A 23,645-nucleotide genomic window follows, 5' to 3' on the forward strand; every position below is an offset into this window, starting at 1 on the left:
CAAAAAAAGAAAGAAAAGGCACAAACATGCTGAATGCTGATAAACGTACAAAAGAAAAAATTACCGCAACTTGTACTCAACATTTTTTCCCAAGTGTAGACAAAACCGTTTAGTATAAAATAATCAGRACATGAAATTGAATCGGTGGTCTGTGGTCGATCAGCAGCTCTGTCCCTCTCCTGATCAAAGATGTTTAGTGCTGTACCAAACGATTATTTTCTAATCGATTAATCTAACGATTATTTTTTCGATTAATCGATTATTCTAACAACAAATCTATAAGTTATTCTGATGTGAGTGCACTGGATATTTAAAATGTTTTCATCAAATAAACAAGTACAGTTCTTTATTATTGTAATATTTTCTTTAGCAGTTTTTTCATGTACACAAAATATGCACTCTAGAGTCAATTCTTTAACAAAAAACGCTTAAAAGATTTAACATCAATATAAAATCTCAACCAAAGCATATAAAATTCAAGTAAAAGAAATATGGTGCAAGGTGTTAACAATCTAACAAATGAACTAAATCATGCAAATTTGCAAATGCAAAAACTCGCCACTCTTATGCCAATACGGTCGCAATGATGCATTTAGGTACCGAAATGGAATTGCATGAACATTCACGTGGTGGTTATGTAATACAGCGAATCAATAATAAAAAATCTGCGTCGACAAATTTACATAATCGACGTCATCGATTATTTCAACTAATCGGTGCGGCCCTAAAGATGTTTAATATCAAGCAGTGTCAGAAATTTTCTCAGAATTTGTGTATTGTGATGCGTTTATCCCTTTTAGTTTTCCTCCTCCTACCCTGATTTTGAGTGTAAATAGAGAAATAAGAGCATAATATCAGTGATTGCTTTCCATTTATTTTGAACTGATTTCTAGGTTTGGGCAATATTGACAAAAWTTTTTATCATGATCAATTGTGTCATTTAGTTGATAACAATTAAAATGACAATAGAGAACAAACTGTACTGGCATGTGGCTGACATTGTGGCCTTAGTTCCTATTTTTTGGCTTTCCTCRTACTCCGGTTTATGTTGGTGTTTCAGGTGATTAAACAAATTTGTAGTGTTAGCGTTAGCTGCTCCTTGCTGCTTTCCACCATTGGGCTCACATGCACGCCTAAAAGTGAGTGTGACGTACACAAAAATGTGTTGTCCTGTGGCACTAACTGTAGTAACTGACAAGTGGCAGATATTCATTGTTGACAGTTTTACACACAGTTAATTGCACRCAATGCAATTTTTCCTAACCCTACTGGTTTCTGTGTCGGATGTTTACAACAAACYTTTTTGCTGTGGCAGGCAATCATTCAGTTTTACATCTAGTCAACAGAATAGCACAACATTAGCCTGGTAAAAACCAGACCCTGTCCTTCACTTTGCTTCGTACAAGAGTCTGGACTCGCTGCTATAGAGAAGCGATTCTTGCAGGAGGCGTGGCCTCTGCTGAAACGTGTGTGTTGTCACTGTGAAGGAGGCTAAGCTAAGAAGCTTACCGGAAATCGTGTGCGGTAAACAACCCCAACGAGAGGAGAAATATACCGAGCCGAACGAGACGACTGTAAATGAGAGTTGCTGCTTTGTCAGACAAATTAATTTTAATTTGGAAGCCTTATCAACACGGAYTGGCTTCATTCACTTCCTCCACTGCCGTATGCTAAAATAACTAGCAGACACTGCACAGAACATCGACGTCGTTCAAAACTTCGCCTTCTGTTTGCTGATTGGCCCAGGTTTAATAAACTACAAGCAGACACTGCACAGAAAATTGATGTTCTGTTCTCTGATTGGTTCAGCTGAAAATCTGCCAGTGAAATCCTTGTCTATGGGAGAAGTCCCAGACGGAGCAGAGAAGGAAACTAGAATTGAGCGGAGCTGCGTAGGAAGGCAAGGGCCAGGCTAGCACAACATGAGTTACTATCAAAACTTTTATAATATTTTGGATTATAATTTAAAATATCGATTTCATGTAGTTTGACATGTACAAGTATGTTTATAATGAAATCACATGGTCGAGCTTTAAGGACCCAAAGATACTGATTAAACAGATTTAAAAGGCTGGATCTGTGCTGAACCRTTTGGAAGTAAACTGTTCCAGAAGTTACTCAACAGATTGGGCGACACTGCACACTTGGAACAAAACTATGAACAGAACATTTTTAGTAGAAACTGAGGATGTCTTCAACTAAAAGTTCTGAGGCAAGATACAATTTGTGCTTCTAGTATTTTCTTTTAATTAACACGAAGAAACAATATAATTTTCTTATTTTCCTTTGCAATTGTTAATATTCAGTACAACAATGTATTTTTTGCAAGTAGAAGTCATTTATATAGGGTTCAGTATGTAGATTTTTGAACTTTGCATCACTGAATCATGATTTACAGATAATGGCATAAAGACAATTCTGTAAAATTTAAAACATTTTGGGGGGGGTATGCTACCTCTAATTGGCGTTTTATTTTTATTTTTTAATATTGTCTGTGCAAAGACTATTTTAGCAGTTTTTCCTTCTGTTTTTAGCTGTAATGCTGCCTCCTGTCTGTTTTCCTAAGGAGTTATTTAGGTATAATTGTAGTGCTGCCTTCCTGTGGCTAGCTGAGGACTGCTAATGTCCTCAATGGAGGGTCTGCATTTTTTCCTCGACAGCGCAGTTCAAGCTCGGCTGGCTGCTACTTGGTCCTTGTTATGTCCTGCCTTTCTCTGCTCTCCTTTTGTCTTTACCAGTTTTAAAATTGTCATTGCGCCCCTAATGATGTCGCTGAAGATCGTTCTTGACTTTTGGGTTCTTTACACAAGAGCAGGGTTCAACAAACATCTCTTGAACTGCCCGGGCCATGTAAAACRCAAACTCAGGCTGGTGGACATGTCCTGGCTCCTGTCCGACTGGGCATGTAAACCATTTCTTTCATATTTTTTTATATGGCCATTTAATAGAAAAATTCTGAAAAATAAATGAAAAGTATAGCATTTTAAAACATGTAAATGGGATAAATCATAAGTTCTCCCTCATGCTGTACAGCATGCATAGCAGGGCTGCGACATGCAATGAAAAAAAACTGTGCTTTTAATAAATTTTTTACAAAGCACTCTCATGCGATTGCAAGCAACTTATTTTTTGTTTTAGTAAGGAAGATGCAACAGTACGGTTGGGCATAATTGTATCGTGTGCAATTAATCGTCAGAAAAACATTAATCGATTTATTTTTTGGCACTTGACGATTAAAACGATTAATGCCACCAGGCAGACTGACTGGGCATTACTCGGGTCAGGCTGCTCGGTGCTCCTCTCTGCTTCAAATATAACCAAAATTTTTTAAAAAAACCTGTAATTTATTTACCTATCAGCACAATTTAAAAGTTGATGTATAGCCTTAWGTCTGTAATTATGACACAAATTGGAACAGATTTTTACAAAGAGCAAATCTTTCCCACTAAATTGGTCATAGGACATAAGGGTGTCCAGGGACTCCAGGGGATTAATCGTCAAATTAATCGTTATCGGCTAAATACCACAATTAATCGTGATTAACATTTTTGCCAATATTGCCCACCCCTATGCGACAGGCAAAGCTATGGCACGTCGCCACATTGTATGGTCCATTGTGATGGTCAAGTATTAATGTAATAAAGTTCTGGCAATAACCCGGAAAGCAGAACCCAGCACAGTAATGATTGAAGCACCTTAACCTCTAACTGTCAATGCTCCAAAACTATTCCATCAATCAAAATGCAAAAAATATTAAATAAAAGTTAGTTAAAAATCATTCTATCAGTTGTTAAATATTTTCATTTGATAACCAGATCACTTGCATTGCTGGAAGCAAACTTACCAAAACTCTTTTTTTATTTCTTCTTTCTTTTAATCCTCCGGGGATTGGCTGAATATCGATCAGCACTATTTTTAATATCACTATTATATTTCTATGCGCAAGATAATCTTTCCAAAGACACATTGTTTGAATAAAGTTTGTTAAAAAAAAGTTGTCTCCTTTTCGATGGGCTCTAAGTACAAACCCAGGCAAACTAGGCATCAAAAGGAACCTCATGACATAAACTTTTCAAAAAGTAAAAAAGCAAATTGTCACACTCCGAGACAGCAACGGATCATTGAAAGAATTTCCATTTGAAATTGAAATCACTTTTAAATCAGAAATAGACCTGTATTTGTTTTATTATACTGTAAAACTAAAACTACAATAGATAAAAGGAAAAGGCTGATTCTATCAGATCAAGGAGGCAAATTTACCATAGAGAGAGGTCAAGTAATTTAATCATTTTTTCCACCTTTTTTTTCCACCTTCAAAACTTGTCTCAAAGGCATTTTTAAGGCTAAATAAATTTTCCAAGCTAACCAAATACCGAACAAGATGGAACTCTACCCCAACCATCGTCGATTTCCCCCGTCACAGACAGACTGATGAAGAGCATTTCTACGCTGGTGCAACCTTTTGTTCTGTGCTACAAAACCAGCAACCTTTGTAGCACCAGTGCTATAAGTTAAAAAAAGTTAATGTACAGGCGAAGTAAACAACATCTGTAGTTGTTTACTTACTAGAGTCAAAGGAGGAAACTGTCATCTGCAATGTTTGCATCTGCTTAATCAGATGTTATATATCACTGTGTGTAACCATGCTAATATTTTTTGCATAAATATAATAAAATATAGTTTGTCCAGTACATGTTTTTCTTATATTTTATCAAATTTTGAATATTTTTGTTTTGAGCAGGTAACCTTTTATGTCGAGACCTGGACAGGTAACATTTGGTGTCACTTGCCTGACAGGACAGGTAAAAAAAAAAGGTCAAACCCTGCTCAAGAGTTACTGATCATTTGAATGAGCTCATATTAATTAATTAATTAATTAATTAATTAATTAATTAATTGTTGGAGAGTGAGGCCGTCTCGGGGGGTCTCTCTGTGCATGTGGGCACGTGCTCGTCTCTCTGTTCTGTAAAGAATGTAACAAAAAAAGGTGATGCGTACCAGATGTTTTAGAAATGAGTTGGGTTTCGCTGGAACAGCACACATTCCCAGAGATGTTTGTGGAAAGAAATTCCTCCTCATCTGTCAAGCATGTTCTGACCCTCCTTCACCATGACCGCCCTGCATCCAGCTTATTGGGCTGTTTATGGTCTTGATTTAAATCTTATGTTTGATTGTTAAATATCATGAAGTGGTATATGTTGAAGCTGGTGACTTGTGTATTTTGTGGGCACGATACTTAAAAAGGTGTTACGGCCCAACAGTTTCAGGTCAAAGTTGAAGCAATATAAAACAACATTTTATTTGGTGTAAATGTCTGAGTATGTGTGGCACAGAGCTGAGGGTCAGAGGAAAAAGGCTGGGGATTGAGTAATTTATGCTGCATTCTGCTACTACGGGTGAGCCTTTTGTGTATTTTTGTCAGCAGAGTTGGAACCCTACCACCTGCTTTAGAGGACTGGGAAAACCAAAACCAAGAGAGACTTACAAACATTTACTTCAGTTATTAATTGACTCCAGTTTGATACTTATTCAAAGGCACTGAAGCAGCCTTATTATTCCTTCTTATGTTTTAGTTTGTCACTTTTTTCTTTTCTAACAGCTTTGCAAATACAAATAAAAAAGCATCATATGCAGATCAGTTGGTAAAAGTGTGTCAAAACATTTGGTAGCAGTACAGTGTATGGCAAAAGTAACAAAACTTCAAGAAATGTCTACGTTCACAACAATGGGATTTTGGCGAAATGTGTGGAAAAAAAACTAATTCTGTTTGGAGCTCAGTAGCTCAGTCATAGTTCACAATAAAAATATTATAAGTACTATAATACAGGTCTGAATATATCACAAAACATGTAGATCTTACATGACTGAGTTGGCATTTTTCTATACTTCGTTGTTTTTACACAATCTCAGTTTAACTTTACAATTTATTTTAAGATTTTAACATAAATTAATCAACTGAGCTGTCTGTAAACCATTTTTTGTTCCCACAAACCTTCCACCTTTACAGTTTTAGTAAAATTTATGTAATGCCAGATCAAAATCTGTGTTTCACAATAACATACAAAGTCGGATTTCTCTCAAAAACAATAAAATTAAACATAATGTAAGCATACAAGATGTAAAATTATATGGTTTTCTCTCATATCCCCCTCAGATTATGCGCCCAAGCTCTGATTGATTCCCATTTTGTGTTAGTTCAGTATTTTTTCTTCAAAACTAGAAGTGAAGGGCTTTATAAGTTCTCTTATTGTGTGGCTACCATAGTGACCCTAATGAACCACTGAAACAACATTAAAATGTGGAAAYATTGCTAAAGCTACATTTTTTCACCATAATTGTTTTGCAAAGAATAAATACAACATTTGTAAATTAATTAAAAATATCATCTTAGAAGCTGTAGTTGTAGTGTTGTCATTAGGGCTGTAATAATATTGAAAATTTATTGTCATTGCAGTATTAGTGAGTAGAATATCAATATTGCAAAGTGCTGCAATAAATTGTCGAAATTACATACCAGTATTGCACATCAGGTTTTGCTGAAGTTGTGCACCATTGTTGTCCTGATGCTCTTTTTTTTAGTTTGTTTACCAAAACTGGTGATATTTGGAATCAGGAACTTCTACTGTTATTTTTGTGGGTCAGAAGCTGAAATGTAAATTGGGATTTCAGACAATAGACATCCTTCAAATTTAAAAAAATAATTTTCTGCTTTTGTAAATAACTCTCCTGATTTTTCGTCAAAAAAAAAAAACATTCAGCCAAATAATTTGTCGACTGATTGTTGTTGCCCTGCAATTAACCCAAGTGTTGACAAGCGAGACACATTTCAGAGAGGATGTGTACTATAAATAATCCTGGCGTACAGGACTTCCAACAACAGCTGTGGCGTGAGAACAGGTTTATGTAGCTTAAAGCCTGACGGAGCAGCAACATGTGTCGGATATCATGTAAGCTTCATTGAGGAAAATAAAGGAATGGCAGCAGCGATGAGATCATTAATGCTGCGTCTCACTGTGGTCTCGCCTTGAATCATTCCAGCTGCAGCTCTAAGTGTTGGCGAGCAGATGTTACAACTTCAACATGATCAAATACTTTGCAGAAGCCACCCCCACCCACCAACACCCCCTTCCACCCTTTTTTCTGGCTCATTTTATCACTAAATCCAAATGTTTTGGACTCCTTGTTCCTCCCCTCATTATACAGTGAATATGTTTAAAGAAAATCACACTCTCACTGCTTAAAGTTTGTGTCAGTACTTTGAAAATGAATCTTCTCTTTTCAACACAACTTACACGCTGTTCCTCAGAGTAACTCTAGCACAAAGTGGGGTGAAAAATGTTTCCATGTGCCTGACTCACTGGCTGTAACTCTGAACTCCAGACACCCAGGTGGTTCGTTAGCTTCCTCATCAATCCATATTTTTACACAGGATGGAGTAAGTGGCTCTGCTTCATCTCCTCAGCAACCACCTCCACAGCTTTATACAGTAAACCGGCAGGATCCAGCTCTGTGCTGCAGGCGAGCTGGTGATGATGGAGAAATGGTGACTAACCATCTCCACTTCCAGCTTAAAGTCTGAAGAATAAAGAAAACATTAACTTTTCTTTGTCTAAACTCTGTTYTGAAATTCCTGTCACCTGAAGCAAAACTTCGTATTCAAGTCAAAACTTTGGTTCCCATGCTGTTGCTGTAAACACAAGAAGATAATAATGATGAGCCATAATATGAGCCAAAATTGCTACTGAATGTTAACTAGATGAATAATTATTGTTCGCCCCTGGAGGTAGAAGGCTGATATTATTTTTCCTTGTGTATGTGTTCTTGTGTTTGTCAGTTTATGTTAAAGTTTGCCATGAAGCAGTGGACTGATTTAATTGAAACTCTTTGAAACAGACATCAATCTACAACAATAATAACATTTGGGCTTTAAGGTGGCTAACTGACCCAAGAAAACACAAATTCAGGATGGTTGCATAGTCGAGTGACTTTAGCAAACTCCTAATTCACTGTAACCAACCGTTTTCTGGACATTGAGCTAAAGTTTGGTGTGTTAGTCGACCATCCTCCTCAACAAAGTCTAAGCGTTCTGCAAGGTGCAAAGACTTTATTTAAAACTTTGACACAAACTGTTGGCGTTACCCCTGTTTGTCTGTTCGCATACTTTATGATTATCTATTTTAACGTGTAGCCATTTTCATATTGCTTGAATTATGCTCCTTTTCATCATGATTATTTTATACAGAAAAACCTTGCAAAGGAATGTTAACAGCATATGTTTTATTACTTGTCTAATTTATGTTTTATTTAATCTTTAATACCTAACTTTTTTTTTTCAGTTCTGTGTGCCAAAAACCTGGCGAAGAAGGACTTCTTTCGTAAGTATTAAAGCTGTTTATTTTATTCTTTTAACTTTACAAAGACTTTTTTCTTTTGAGATTYGTGTGCGTACACTTTAAGGCCCTTTAAGGCTGATAAAGTGGCTGCCGTAGACATCAGCTCTTTAGGATCTACGTATTCGGCCATTTGAACAGATGTGGATTCTTTTCCACATATGTTCACGAGTGGAAGAGATCTCCATGTTGTCTCATTGATGTTTTTTTTTAAGTCTCACAGAGACTTCCAACACACCCCAGTAAAACGCTTCTATTGTCATTTTCAGCAGCCTTCTTGCACCACAGCTGACTAACTTCTTCACTAATTTAAGGTGTTGAGTGTTTTGGTTTGTTTGGGGCCGGCTGTCATGGTGAATGAGCACGTCCTGCTCATTTGGGTGGTTTCTGTGGTGCCCATTCCTGCCATTCCAAAGCCCAGGAGCAGAGCAAACATTCACTCGGGGAGTTGGTAGGGAGCAGCGATGACAATGTAGACAAACTGCAGCATTTCCCCCAAGTTTCTGGCTTTGGGGGCRGAATGGTGGTGGTGGGGTCTGAGTTCAAAGAACTCTTCCAAACTTCCCAAAGAAAATTTCTAGAGCTTTTTGATATGCAATTTTTTTTAGTGTGCATATGAATTTAGGTATTACACATCACATTTATTCATATTTCTACACAGTAAACAAAGGATGTTTAATGCTAAGAGTTAACTTTTTTCTACTGTATTTGCAATGAAAAAGATGAGTCAAATAAAAACTTATAGGTACAATTCCAGCAGATGTAAAAACAAAAGTTTTGCATGGTTTAATATTTGTAACATTAAGACAAAATTCTTTTTTGTTAGTTTTTTTTAACAGCACCAAAGCCATTTAAACTGTCAAAGCTATAAAAGCTTTACAGATCATTTTAAATCATTTTATACTCTAAATATTGTTTATTTATGAGTATACCACATTAGAATATAAAAATGGAGGCAGAGAAACAGCTAGTTATCTGGTTCTTGAATAGTGTAATGCTGCATTCACACCAAACGTGTTTTGAGCTTCAGGTTTACATGCAAACTCGATGGTGGACAGGTGTCGAGAAGTTCTGCGGTGCGTCTAGCGCTGCACGTTTTAAATGTTCAATGCGCTTGACACATGTTACATGTGTTGAACGCTGGAGTTGGAAAATCTGAACTTTTGCAGCTCAGTGCGGCGCATCGACCAATCAGAGTGACTCCACTGTGTGACATAGTGGCACATTTTCTGATGGGACGATTTCCTAAATGATGTCCACTAACCTGAGACAGATGGACAGGAGCTCTTTTGCTCTCTTTTTTGATGAGTGTCTGACCTCAACCTGCACAAGTGTCCAACTTGAAGTGTTGGACGAGTTTTTGATGCTGAAATCACGTTCGGTGTGAACGCGGCATAAAGCACCCTTCTGTTTGCCCTTGATCTGAACAGCGAGATGAAGAGATGCGACACGCGAACAGAGAATGATCGAAAGCAAAATTATTACTAATATTTATTTAAACAGTGACTGTGTGCATATTTTCTTTTTAAAATTAAAAATTGCAGAACATGAAAAAGTCTGCAATTAAATTTCCACGAGTTGAATCTTATATATCTCTCACTTAAAAAACAACAACAAAAATAACAAATATGTCTAGTCATAAACCAATTTTAGAAACCTGGAATGTATCATTAGTGTGGTGAGGCTGATTAAATGTAAAAGCAGCCTGCCATACAGGTGAGCTTCTACGTGATCCTGAAATGATCTGCTGCTGCCGACTATTAAATGAGTGAGATGGACTTAGAATCAAGTGAATGTCCACATCTTACTTTCATCTCTGCAGATAACAAGAAAAAAAAGTTTTTCTGTCTTCTGTGTGAAAAAAAAGACAACTATGGTTGCTTTTATGCTTTACTCTGTGCAACGTAGGCTGTAATTTCTCCCTCACTCCCTACAGTGGTAGGGAGCCATAGAGAAAATGAGAAATCAAGAGGAATTATCAACTGTGATATAATATTACAGTTATGTACAAAAAATATTTAAACTCACTGTGGTTATACATTAGGAAAAAAAAACGGTCAAAACTTACTCCTGTAATTAATATGGCCAATTCTGGGGTGGTGGTTGACAGGTGGGTCAGTTGGTTCTGTTAGCGGGGTGGACTGCCATCCTTCTACAATGATGGGGAAAACACTGGACTTCATGTGCTATAATTTTATATCTGAAAACACTGAAATGACATAAACATAAACTAAAAAAAAGTTGTTTAAAACCTCTCCTTTCCTTCAGAATATCATCATCCATGAGGATCTAAATGGTGCAGGTGAAAGTCTTGAAACTTAACCACTTCATTAGAGAGCACTAAACTGTCTGTCAAGTAAAGTTGCAAAGTTGACAGAGTTTTAAAAGTTTGTAAAATGGTGTTTACATGGACTGCTGTGAATTTTTTAACATTAGAGTTGTTTAAACTAATTTTATTTTGCCAAACTGAGGCTATTAAAAATCAATGTACAAATCGGTAAGATATTAAATGTTCACTACCTTACCACAGAAACCACTGCCAAATATTTGAACAGTTTTTCTTTTGTTGATAATAGTATTTACATAAATTACTATCAATAAGATATCSGCATATTTGTGAACATAATAAGTGTTTGTATTTGAGGTCAGAAAGCCCCACACAGCAGGGGGACACTATATGATGAGACTTCTTTATGATGTCCTGTTCTCGTCTTTCAGGCCTCCCTGATCCCTTCGCCAAGGTAGTTGTGGACGGTTCGGGGCAATGCCACTCCACAGACACTGTGAGGAACACGCTTGACCCCAAGTGGAACCAGCACTATGATCTGTGAGTCCCAGCACATTCCTTTTATGACTCTTCTCACATCTGCTTTCACAGATAAAAAGTGTTTTTCGGTTGATGCCTCGCGTTTCGTACGTCTGCCTTTATTTACCCTGGATGTGTGTCGAGCTTTGAGATGAACAGGATTTAAACAGGAACAGATGAAGAGAGTTCTTGCACCTGGGCCTCTCAGTATCAAGGATATGTTACAGTGACATAACGGCTCGGTCTAAAAATGTCCTTTGGAACGGCGTTTGAAGAATTAGTGAGGCTGGCGTCTCCACAGAGTATTTTCCTCCACTGACTGAAACACGTGCTTGTCTTGTTGTATCCCCATCGCCTTAATATTTTTCCCCAAAGAAGGTGCGTCCTGAGAACGCTAACCTGGAAAAAAAAAAGTGGAGACGGGAGCGCGTGAGTGAAAATGTGAGACTGAAAGTTTCCAGTATTCTCCCGGTGTTTATCCAAACCATCCTTCATGGCCAACAGTGGGAGGAAGCACGTGTCTCAGTTTGTTTGGTTGCCGTGGATACCAGACCCCCTTTCACTCTCTCTCGCTCCCTCTGCACAGCCATTGAATTAGCTGCTAGTGTCACATTTGACAAGAGGGGAAAAAAAGAAAAGTCACGTGCGTGCATGCGCACCTTGGGGATGATCCGACGGAGAAGAGAACGGCTCAGTGGAACGTCTGCTATAATTTGTCCCAAGAGTCTGCAGACGCAGTTGACTGGAATTTATGTGAAAGTGACTTTTCTGAGCCAATGATGCGTTTACCATCATTTACCGTCTGTCAGTGTTTACTCCTGTGGCTAGCAGGAGGAATCTCAGGTGATGTGATGGAGATCAGCCTCGCACGTATACAAAACTTCTGAGTGTTCAAAATTCAGTCCAGTGTATTTGGCTCTGTTTGTTTTCCCGTTTGTTGATTGTCCTCATATCAGGGTGTAGAATGTGTGAGTGAGTCCAGGGATGTGGTCTCTCTGGTGCTCCACAACCCATCAAACTGACCCATGAGCTGTGACCCTTCAGTATTGTTGCAGGATGTGGCCGGCATGCCAAAGATAGTAGACTCAGTCCATCTGGCTGCCTGCTTCTCACACTCATTCCTCCGGCACCAAATTTATAAAACGGATCTCTAAGAACCACAGRATGTGGTTGAAATGAACTCAGTCTTAACAAAATGCTATTTGTCAGTCTGTAAACGACAAGGACACAGATGTTATTTGTTACAAATTAATTTATTCAAAGAGCCAACTTACAGAGGTCTTTACTCTCCTGAAGTTCAGTTTAACAGTGGTGGTCCCGATACCATCATTTTTACTAGTAATTGTACAAAATGCCTCGATACTCGAAACTGATACAATACCATTATCGATACTGGTATAGATACTTCATTGAATGTGTTACAGTTTACATTTCAAGTAAAAAGTTTGTGAGTTCCAGGTATAAAAAAGTTATTTTTATTGATTGCAACAGTATATCATGCCGTAAATTTGGTTTGATCCAGTCAGAGGGGCTGTAGGCCTRTAAGGAAGGAGACACACCTTGTTCTAAATGAAAGTAATTTGTTTTTGAAATTATTGTGTAATATTTAAGTTCTAACTCCGTAAGTACTCATTAATGGTGAGTACCTAAACTTAAGGGAAAACTGGCATCAGGAGTAGGGAGGACTGAAACTGACAAAAATTTAAATAAACGCAAATATAAATAAGTCAATCAGTCAGTCAGTAAACTTAAAATGCACCAATTAATTTAAGAAACACATTACCTTGTGTTTTATAGTTTGACTTTCATATTTATTTTTCTAACTTAGTTCCCAAACATATATTTTAGCACAATTTAAATTTTACAGTATTTTTAAAAGAAAAATTATTTAGTTCAGTTTTTTTGCTTGTAAATATGTATATTTGTCACCAAATCTTTTATTTAGTTGTTTTATTTCACCAACCACCAAACACACACACACACACACACACACACACACACACACACACACACCCTTTTATTTCCATGTTTTTTTTATTCATTTTTCTGTCTCCTGCTTTTACTTTATCTTATTCATTTCTGTCTCGTTATGCAATTAAGGTGGGCGGTCCTTCTTGGGTCAGCTCCTCTACTAGTGGTCAACAGACAGGAAGGAGCAGGATCAATGTTACTGTACAAGTTAAAGTTAAGGAGGATTGAATCTTGAGGAGGAATAAACACTTACCTGTGCTCCTTTGCCCTATGGAGACACTACACTTCACACTTCAGTTGCTAAACTCTGGCAGTGCAGGCATGCATCTGTATGTTAGTATTTCTATTTAAAAAAATGCCTGGTGCATGTAAAGGCTCGTCATGACCAGATTAATTACATTTGTGCCCATATAATCAATACATTCGGATTATTTCATACCATCCATCATCCATCCATCTTTTTTACCTGCTTCTAACATTTCAGGTAACAGGGGTCACTGGTGCCCATGTACAGCATAGAGGTAAACAGTTTTTACAAATTAAATGTCTGCAAAGCTGTGTGTAGTTTAGTAATAATTTCTCATTCTGTGGTGTGCAGAATGCAAACACCTAATCTTTTTCCATGGGTGTGCTGCTCTTCTCAGAAAAACAGTCCTCCCAAGTGTTTTATTTATTTCTTTATTTTTGGTCAGATGGGATTTTGCAGATGTTAGGTCTGAGTGAAAACAAGGTCAACGGGGAGAAATAAAAAATGCAGAGTATTTAAATTAGCCGTCATCTTTCTCTTTGCTCTTTTGCATAAAATGCATCAGTTTGGTAAATGGACTGAACTTGTATATCTCTTCAACAAGTCCCCATGGACTTTAAAGCTGTGCACATTACAGTCATTCACCCATTCATACACTGATGATGGTGAGCTACGTTGTAGCCACAGCTGCCCTGGGACATACTGACAGAGGTGAGGCTGCCATGCACTGGAACCACCAGAACCTCTGTCTTGCTCAAGGACACGACTGTGTCAGACGTAGTGGGGGCTCGAACCGTCAACCCACTGGTTACAGGACATCTCCCATAACCAGTCTGCCACATCTGCCATAAAGATTTAGTTTTTGAGCTTTTAAGAATAGAATAGCATCAAAGTAAATACATTTTTATGTTTTTTCTTTTTTTACTTTTATTTCCTTTGCTTGGTTTTGCTTTTAACTTAGCTAAAGTTAAAAGCAAAACGTTATTAAACGTTGAGTAATTTAGGGGATTTACTAGTATCGTTTTTTCAAACCAGAAGCAGTTCCAAGCAGTTCTATTTATCCTACCACATTGTGAATGGGTTTTTGCTGCAGATTCAGTATATTTTTACACAACAAACACCTGCAGAAGTACTGCAGAATACAAATGTCGTTGTTTAGAATTGCTGCTTAAAATTGTTTTAAATGTCAGTGGCATTTAAAGTGTGGCTACTTATTGATTCGTGTAGGAATTACAGATTTGTTTCACTCTAAAAAATAAAAAATAGATTTTCTCTTTAACTACTGTGGGGGAAAAAAGAGATGTACCAAAATTAAATCAGTGTATTTAAAAGAAAAATTACATGCAGTTTTTTAAAGGTGCCGCTTTTTATTACAATTTTCCCACCGTCTTCTTTAYTCTGTGTGTATTAAAAACCTTAGCCAGACTAATGAATTTTATTAGGCGGAGGGTGATCCAATTGGCTGGATTTTGGTTATTAGTGCGTCCCTCCCCGTCATGTCTGTCTGACATAGCAGCCCTCTCACATCGCAGCCCAGACAGGCATTTGGCATCGACTCAAAATGTCCAGACGTCTTACTCACAGCTCCATTGTTTCATATCCCTTTTGGTGAGAAGCACAACAATTACAGAGTAATGTAGTTCTGCACACTGTTCAAATGATGAGCTCTATTCTGAAGGAGGTGATTTGTACGTGCAGACATGCTGTAACAAGTTCAGTTGCTGATTTATTTATTTGTTCATTGTTGTTGTTGTCTAACCCCAGAGGATATCTAAAGTCTTTCATTTCCATCATGTTTTAGCAGCTCTTGTGCTTCTGAATTATCTGCTCCTATTTAGTATTTGCATATTAAGTAGACCATTGTATGCTTTAAAGGGATATTCCAGCCATTTTAAGTGAAGTTTTATGGAAAACTTGCATAAAATAATATCTTACCTGTTGGAAACAAATAATTGTCTTTAAATTTGCCGTCTCACTTTTTTAAAGCTGCCGTTTACGTTTATAAAAATGCTTTTACACTTCACGACGCCTACTCCTGCAGCCGACAAATACGACCAACAAAACCTGAAAAACAAAGGCTGCATCTGAGTATCCTACACAACCAATAATATCCCAGGATTCATTGGGCCTCATGCAAGAACCGTTCGTACGCACAGATTTGTTCTTAAGTTGTGCGTACGAGTGATTTAGGAGAATTTGTGGCATTCACCAATGTTTTCGTATTCTAAGATTTTCTTCAGATACGAACAAAATTCACGAGTGGTCCAGACCTGTCGTGGTGCGCAACCACCCTTCTTCTGAATAAATGTAAACACAGTAATACAGGTGTTTATACTTAAATTAAAAATATTTGACCAAAGAAAAACTGGAGCTGGACTAGAGAGAGATGAATATGATTTAGACTTTTATTTCTGTGACTGTAACGACCCACAGGAGACACAACATCAACAGCACATTTCATTCCTTTAAGCAGCTCCTTTAATTCCACATGACACTGCTAAAGAGAACAGATTTTCTTTTCTCGATCTCGGAGAGCAGGACTTCAATCTCTGAACTCGTAAAGTTTTTCTTTTTTACACTGCGATGTCATTCATGAATGGACACTTCCTGGTATGTGGGGCAGGAAACATATATCCTTATAAGGTGTTTTTGGGGTGGTAATTATGCTAATCTCCTCTCACGTGCACGAGCAGCTGGATACGAACAGGTGGAATTTACGCAGCTCATTTACACCCTTTTCCTGAAGATAGAAGAGTTTGTTGAATCTGACGTGACATGTTCGTACGAACCCTTTGTACGAACAAAAGTAAGAAAAATTTAGGATAAGAATACGAACATGTTCTTGCATGAGGCCCATTGTGCCATCAGCAAATTAAACAGAAAATTTGAGATGACTGAGCTTTTTTAACGACAGTTTTAATTTTTATACTATTTATTTATTTTTGGAGGGAGGGGGGTCTCAGTGGAGTTTGGAAATGTATCATGGACTAGAGAGTATGGCTAATGAAATTTACATAATGAGATGTTGAATGAAATCCAGTTGCAAGTACTGATACTGGAACTCAAACCATGGAATTAATGTTTTTTTTTTATTTACGTGTAACATTTTTTCAATAAAACTCAATGTTGTGAAGTTGTACCGTGAAAAAACAACTGAAGGCATGTGATATAAAGCGTAACACCATGGTGACGGGGCAGCGTGTGGTCACGCAATCTGTCAGCTGTTTTTTGAAAATAAGATAAAACAATTTCAAAATTACTCTATTTAATACAGCTTTCTGTTTAAAACTGCAGTAGGGAACACTTATAAAAATGTTTTTTTTATATTTAAACAGTCACTGTGTCCTGACAGTAGACAATGAGATGAAAAATCTGTGGAAAAAATAAAGCTTCTCTAGTTTACCCCAGTGGTCCTACTGCCCTTTGCAGAAATACACCATTCCCGATCAGAAACAGCCAATCAGAGTCAGGGGGATTGTCTTACCAGTGTCAATCATGCTCGTGTGTGCACTGCCCACTCCCTTCCCCTGCTCAACGCATGACCTCGTTCAAACTCAAGATTGCTGCTGTAGCTGTGCTGATGGTGGAGAAACAACCTAACGTTAAAGGAAACCTGCAAATTTCTGAAGTGTTTAAACTAAGAAACTATTTTGTCTTGTGTCAAAATTCTGTAACTTACAGCTGGAGGAGCTTTTTTTTTTATCCATCCATCCATCCATTTTCTGTACACGCTTCTTCCTTTTCAGAGTCGCGTGGGTCACTGGTGCCCATWTCCAGCAGTCACAGTGCGAGGGGCAGGGTACACCCTGGACAGGTCGCAAGTCCATCACAGGGCCACACATAGAGACAAACGAGACAAACAACCATTCACTCTCTCACTCACACCTAGGGACAATTTAGAGTTATCAATTAACCTAACAGTCATGTTTTTGGTCTGTGGGAGGAAGCCGGAGTACCCGGAGAGAACCCACGCATGCACGGAGAGAACATGCAAACTCTACCCAGAAAGGTCCCCGGACCGGGATTTGAACCGGTGACCTTCTTGCTGAGAGGCATCAGCTCTACCAACTGAGCCACCGTGCCGCCCTTTTTTTTAATCTAATTAGGTAAATTGAGAACAGATCAGTAAGAGGACTTGGTATAAAACAAACGTTTTGTAAAGCAAGGCGATGTTAAATTGTGATTTCACACGCGCCAATCGTGATGGAATCGTGCCTCCCCGTCCTCTTATTTTACATTTCACACCATGTCCCAACTCTTTTGGAACTGAGATTGTACTCCAAAATAATAAATAAAGCTTAATCAGGTGAATGGGTATTATTTGTTCCCATCAGCACTGCATTTCAGCCGTGCCACAAAAAGGACCTGCTKACATAGTTTCAGTGATCCTCTCATAAGCAGGTGACAGTTTTGGATGCTGTAAGTGGTTCTTGTTGACCATAGTTGGCTGCAAGGAAATGTACATCATTACCTGGCACATAAACAGCTTCATGGGTAAGGATATTGCTGCAAGTAAGATTAAACGTATGAATTTGGAAAATATTTGTACTACAAAGATGTGGATGTAGTTTGAACAAACAAATAAGAGGCGATAAAAATATTAAAAGCTACATTAGGTTACTTGTAGTTAAGTTTTTTTCGTGTATTGTTATACTGTAGCTCTGCAATATTTTCATTTCTCCAGTCTTGTCCTGCTTTTCCTGAGGAGTAATGCTGTGATATTATAAATGATTCAAAGGTTCATGCTTTGCTCGTGATGCTTTGTCACAAACTGAGATATTCGAGGTCACATTTACACATTCGCCAACACACACACAGGCTGTAAAATCCCTCAGAGCTGCCCTATCTTCCTCTTCCGATCCCGTGTTTACAACACATCCTTGACCTGAAACTTGTCCGCAGCCTCTGTTGGCGATGTATCTCCTCTTCCTCATAGCGGTGAGGACATCCTGAGTAAAATTTATTGATCTGGTGATCAGTTTACTTTTATCCTAATGATTTGTGTGATTGATCATTAAGTATTTCTTTGTCTCTTTTTCTTCAGATACATTGGAAAATCCGACTCGATCACTATTAGCGTGTGGAATCACAAGAAGATTCATAAGAAACAAGGAGCTGGTTTCCTGGGTTGTGTTCGCCTTCTGTCCAAYGCTATAAACCGCCTTAAAGACACGGGCTGTAAGTTTTAGTTTTAGTTGTTTTTTTAACTCGTCTGAAAAGAGCTCATGGGATTTTTTTTTTGAAGTGTCTGCTTTTTCTTTTCTGTGTGGTCCTGTCTGGTCTCAAGTGGAGAAATGATGATACTCATTTCTAGGACATTTTATTTTCTGTGGCTTTCTGGAGCTCAAATATCAAAGGGGGCCAAAGTACGTCATCAGGTTGAGCTGGAAGAGTTAAAAAGAGACCCATCACTGATGATGATGATTAAGATGACAGCTGCAGGTCATACATGAGTTGTGGTCTAGAAGAAAAAGTTATGTTTTGCTTTTATTTCGGCTGCTCCCTTCTTCAGGGGTCACCACAGCTATCGAACTCACATGAAGATTTGACAGTTGTCTTTATACCTGATGCCCTTCCTGATACAAGCACTGTCCAGTGAGCTACCACAGCTCACATGTGGAGCAGCAGGGGCTGGGGTCCTTGCTCAAGGACCCAGAGTGGCAAATGAGGGATGGAAAGGGATTTGGGATTTAGACCTTTGAATATAAAATGCGGGAACYCCTGTGCTAGATGATCATCACAGAACGTTAGCATGATGCTACTGCCTTGTGTAGGTCTGTTGAGGTCAAAGTCGAGACATGAGGCCAGTGTGGACGATCCTGCTTCAAACTGTCCATGATCAAGACTCAAATGTGAACGTGGTCCCTCGACATGGACATACTGCCCACCATGCTTCACTCAAGACCTTGAAATTTTACCACCATGATGATAATCGCCACAACCTCACTAAAGACRTCTTCAAAATCCTGCAGACCACTCACGTTCCGAGTGGAGTTTTCTGTCACAGAAGGGTTGTCGTCCAGTGTGAGTRTATTGTGATAAACACACAGCGTTGCGTCTGTAGTCGCCACAGGTTTTAGCAGTTTGCAGTGATAAATGGTTGATCCCACCCAAGGCCAAAGGATGCAGTCTGCAGTGGAAAATGAAGCAGCAGTGACGTGTAGAACCGCACCGTTCCCCCTATGATGGAAACACGCCATTACCGTCCTGTCCCACTCACTGCGACTGACAGAGGCCAGACCAGAGAGTGTGAGTGGGGGTCAGCTGTCTGGCCCTGCCAGAACAGGAAGAGTCATTCAACTTCACCCTCCAATTACAGTAAAAATGTCTCATGTGTGAAGCTAGCTGCAAAAATAGATGGAAGCTATAGCAAATGTCTCGTATTTAAAAACGCTGTGCCAGACAGTTTTAGGAACAACACAGCAGTCTGCAGTTGTTTTCTTTCATGGTGAGCTGGTACCTGCTCTTAGAACCTGCGGTCATTTTTGGCTGAACCGAAGAAGAATCTCATCATTTTTCCTAGAAACATTGTTGTTTTCCTGAAGCGACACAGGAAACCTGAAGCTTGCGCAACAGCTGTGAGCGGTTTGCTTTTGCATTTCCTTTTTTCTCCTGGCCTGCTCCTTGTCCTCTCGGTTTCCACTTCTGTCTCGTCCATGGACTGGCAGCTTGTGTGTGTGTGTGTGTGTGTGTGTGTGTGTGTGTGTGTGTGTGTGCATGCACGCGTGCACGCGTGCGTGCGTGCACACTCACACAATGTGACTAATCTCTATCTCCATCTGCCTATCTAGACAAACGGTCATTTTAAACAGACATACATAATTGTGCAGCTATTTAAATGTAAAATTAGATTAGTAGTTTTCCCTCTGTTGTGGTCTTTGTCATTCTTCTTTTTTTACTGTATTTACCAGCATATTGTCCTCTCCACAGTCTTTGGAAAGGGCATCGACTACGACATTTGTGTATAATTGCAGAGTGTCTTTGCTTGACTACAGTGTTTATGTATAATTGCAGAGAGTTATTGTTTCTTGTTTTGGTCTATATGACTTGGCAAGTATGTTCTTTTACTAAACATGCACTTTTCAACCGTGTGTGCATTTTCTGTTTTCTCTGTGGCCGCTGACCTCTGGCCAGCCTTGTAACGCTTTGACCGTTGCCTGTTTTGGTCCCTGTTTAGTCTAGACAGACATCCTGAACTGATCTGCGTGACTCCCAGACAACAGAGAGCAGATAGTGGCATTTCTCATGTCTGCAGGCAACTTGGACATATTTTGCTTGCTCTGTTCTCTTTTTTTTCCTCTCTCTCTCTCTCTCTCTCTCTCTCTCTCTCTCTCTCTTCCTTTCCTCCTGATCTTTTTTTTTCCCTCCCTCCCTCTCTCTCTGAAATTCTTGAAGAAGTTAAGACAAAAAGTTTCCAGACTTTGGCAGGAGTTCATCTCCACACTAAGTCTGAGCGGAATAGTGCGAGCTTTGTGCTGAGATTTGTCAAATGTTTGACCCCTCCATTTGAACTGAAGCCCGCTCTGTGCTGATGCTCAGTGAGATTTTTACGGCCTGTGGCTGTTCCACAGAGCTGACCATCTGTTCCAGGGTACAGCCTGCTGTGGTCTGTAGACTGAAGAAGGGAGTCGAATAATGAGTGATGTAAATGATACAGAGCAATGGGACTCAGGGAGGGAAATGTGCATCCAAACAGATGCTAGTTTACATGTATCTTTTTCACGTGAATTTTGCCTTCGCTTGTCCTCTGCCTTTCCTTCTTTTCTTTTCTTTTTCTTCGTTTTTGTATTTTTGCTTGTATTTTTTCACGCCCTTTTGCTTTTGCAGTMATTGCAACTCTTTTTTGCTCCTTTTTGTACTCAAACAGACCAGAGATTAGACTTGAACAAACTGAGTCCCAACGACAGTGACACGGTCAGAGGGCAGATCGTAGGTGAGTACATCCATGATACCCAGAAACAAAAATTATGTAGGAATTTACATGAAAATCTAGTATTACTAATTATTCATGATACCTTTGACAGCTCTTGTTTTAATGTCAGATCTGGAACTGATCTGTATGTTTTGTTTACACTTTAAACGTCGTTCATTCTCAATTAATTATAATGTTTTAGATGTCTGTGCATATTAATAGTAAAAATCTAGTCCTTAGCACATCTTAAAACTGGGTAAATTTACAGTCGCACAAACAAGAACACACAAGTTGCTGTCTAAAACAGACATTAGCAGTGATGTTAGAGAAGCAACTTTTGCTGCCCATCAATGTGGCAACGCTTTCAGGTTAATTGTCCAACAGTTAGGATTCCAGCACTCTACAGAGAGAAAAATTATTTGCAGGTGGAAAACATTTAAGACACCTGCCGAAATTCAAGATAAAGGATGTTCCAGCAAACTCGCATCATATTCAGAGTTCAGTGATCRAAGAAATTWAAAAAAAAACAAAAAAAAACAAGAGCTTCTTTTCGCAGTTTACAGGTTTCAGTTAGCAGGTTAAATGTAGAGCTCATGAAAAAAAACACTAAATATGGATAAATAAATACACCACACTTTCTGTGTAAAATACCTTTTTAAACCTCTTTAGGGTCTGCAAAAAATTACAATCACCCTACTTAAACCATTCACACACTGTTATAAACTTTACACTTCATGTACAACACTTTTTCAAGTCCTACTCAAACGTCCCTTAAGATTGCCCAGGCAGGGTCTTTGGCATGCTGCAGGGATTGTGGATCAGTCCTCCATTCTCTGATTAAGTGACAACATCCCTACCACTGGGCCAAAGCCTGGGTCGTTGGTAAAGCTTTGCTAGAGAAAGTTTTCTGTCTAAAATAACTGCTCAGCTTGCTTTGAAACAAACTGTAAGACTTCTGGGTGAAGAGCTTGACGTCTTGCCGTAATGCACAAGATGTTTTACTGAAACCAAACACTGCATACCAACTGTCAGGCATGGTGGTGAAGGGTGATAAAATGGGCTTCAACACCATAAGCTCCTTCTCTGTATAGAGCCCATGCAGTAGGGTCAAGACATAACTTTGGTATGTATTGTGTACAACACAGTACAGACATTTAGTCAGGTAAACACTATTCTAGGGCAAAGACCAGGGCAAGGTCATGGCTAAGTTCTGAAGTCTGAAGTCTGAGTCACCAGCGCAATGAGCCACATCACATCAAAGCTYCACTTGAGGCTTGTTGTCCTGCTCAGAGCAGGATGACACAACCTCTCTTATTAAGGATAGAGGCAGTAAGGGGCAAATAAAAGCACCTGAGATAGCCAGGCCTAAACTAGAGTCTGGTTCAGGCAGCAAAATGACCGTTGTTGGACAAAGAGACATTACAGAAACAACAGGAGGGCGTGCCCCAGTCAAGAGCCCTCAGAGCAACGGCAGGCAGCTTGGTTTGTCCTCCTGACAGTTTCTACAGCGTATTGTTGAGCATGAGACAATCACAATGCTTGTTTCAGGAGAAAATTTCCAGCTGCTCTCAGAAATCACACAATATCATAATAAGCTAACAAAGGAAGCTTGCTGTACAACACAAGAGAAAACATTGATCACCTGGTTCTCTGACATAAACTGGACAGTTTTTTTAGTTGTTTTTTTTTTTACAAATGTAGAAGCATTACATTTACTTCAGGTGGTGGCTGCTGAGGTGGTTTTTCTAGGTTTATTATAAATTAGGGCTGTCAAATGATAAATATTTCTAATCTGATTAATCCCAAAATAGCTGTGAATTAATCATGATTAATATTAAATTTAATATACATTTCTATTGCATATTGATTAAAATAAATTGAGTTATTAATTAGTTTTTAATGTTTTTATTTAGAAAACATAATTGATGCTTAGACTTGATTTTTTTGAATATAAATCAGGACCTAAAAAATGCTCCAAGCGTATTTGAGTCAGTTAAATTTTGTGCAGAATAATGGTTAAATCAAGAATTCAAGGATTTTCATTCCAAATGAGTACTACGTGACGAATGAAAGATAGATGCTAAGGTCACAGCTGTCAGCAAAGCATAAATAAATAAAACAAAATAAGCCATAAGAAGACAAAAAGGAAAAAAACTGTACACAATGTGTTACACATGGAGTTTTTTTAATTTATTTTATTTATTTAACCTTTTATTTATCCAAGTAAACTGTTTGAGGACCACTTCTGAACCACTGATTGGTGGGCCTGATGGATAGAGCTTCATCAGAGCTAAAAAGCAAAAAAAAAAAAAAAAAAAA

The 23,645-nt window shown here is 38.5% G+C and overlaps 1 protein-coding gene across 2 annotated transcripts in view; it reads left to right on the top strand.

Moving 5' to 3' along the window:
* The window catches only part of LOC106523873 (E3 ubiquitin-protein ligase SMURF2), an 86,257-nt gene that overhangs the window by 24,996 nt on the left and 37,616 nt on the right, over positions 1–23,645 (top strand). For both annotated transcript variants that reach the window (XM_014017446.1, XM_014017447.1), the window contains exons 2-5: positions 8,337–8,375; positions 11,109–11,217; positions 18,459–18,592; positions 21,282–21,347. In XM_014017446.1, coding sequence (XP_013872900.1) covers positions 8,337–8,375; positions 11,109–11,217; positions 18,459–18,592; positions 21,282–21,347 — 348 coding nt within the window. The remainder of the gene's footprint in view (positions 1–8,336; positions 8,376–11,108; positions 11,218–18,458; positions 18,593–21,281; positions 21,348–23,645) is intronic.

Source organism: Austrofundulus limnaeus, unplaced genomic scaffold (assembly GCF_001266775.1).
Source record: "Austrofundulus limnaeus strain Quisiro unplaced genomic scaffold, Austrofundulus_limnaeus-1.0 Scaffold168, whole genome shotgun sequence".
NCBI classification, from domain to species: Eukaryota; Metazoa; Chordata; class Actinopteri; order Cyprinodontiformes; family Rivulidae; genus Austrofundulus; species Austrofundulus limnaeus.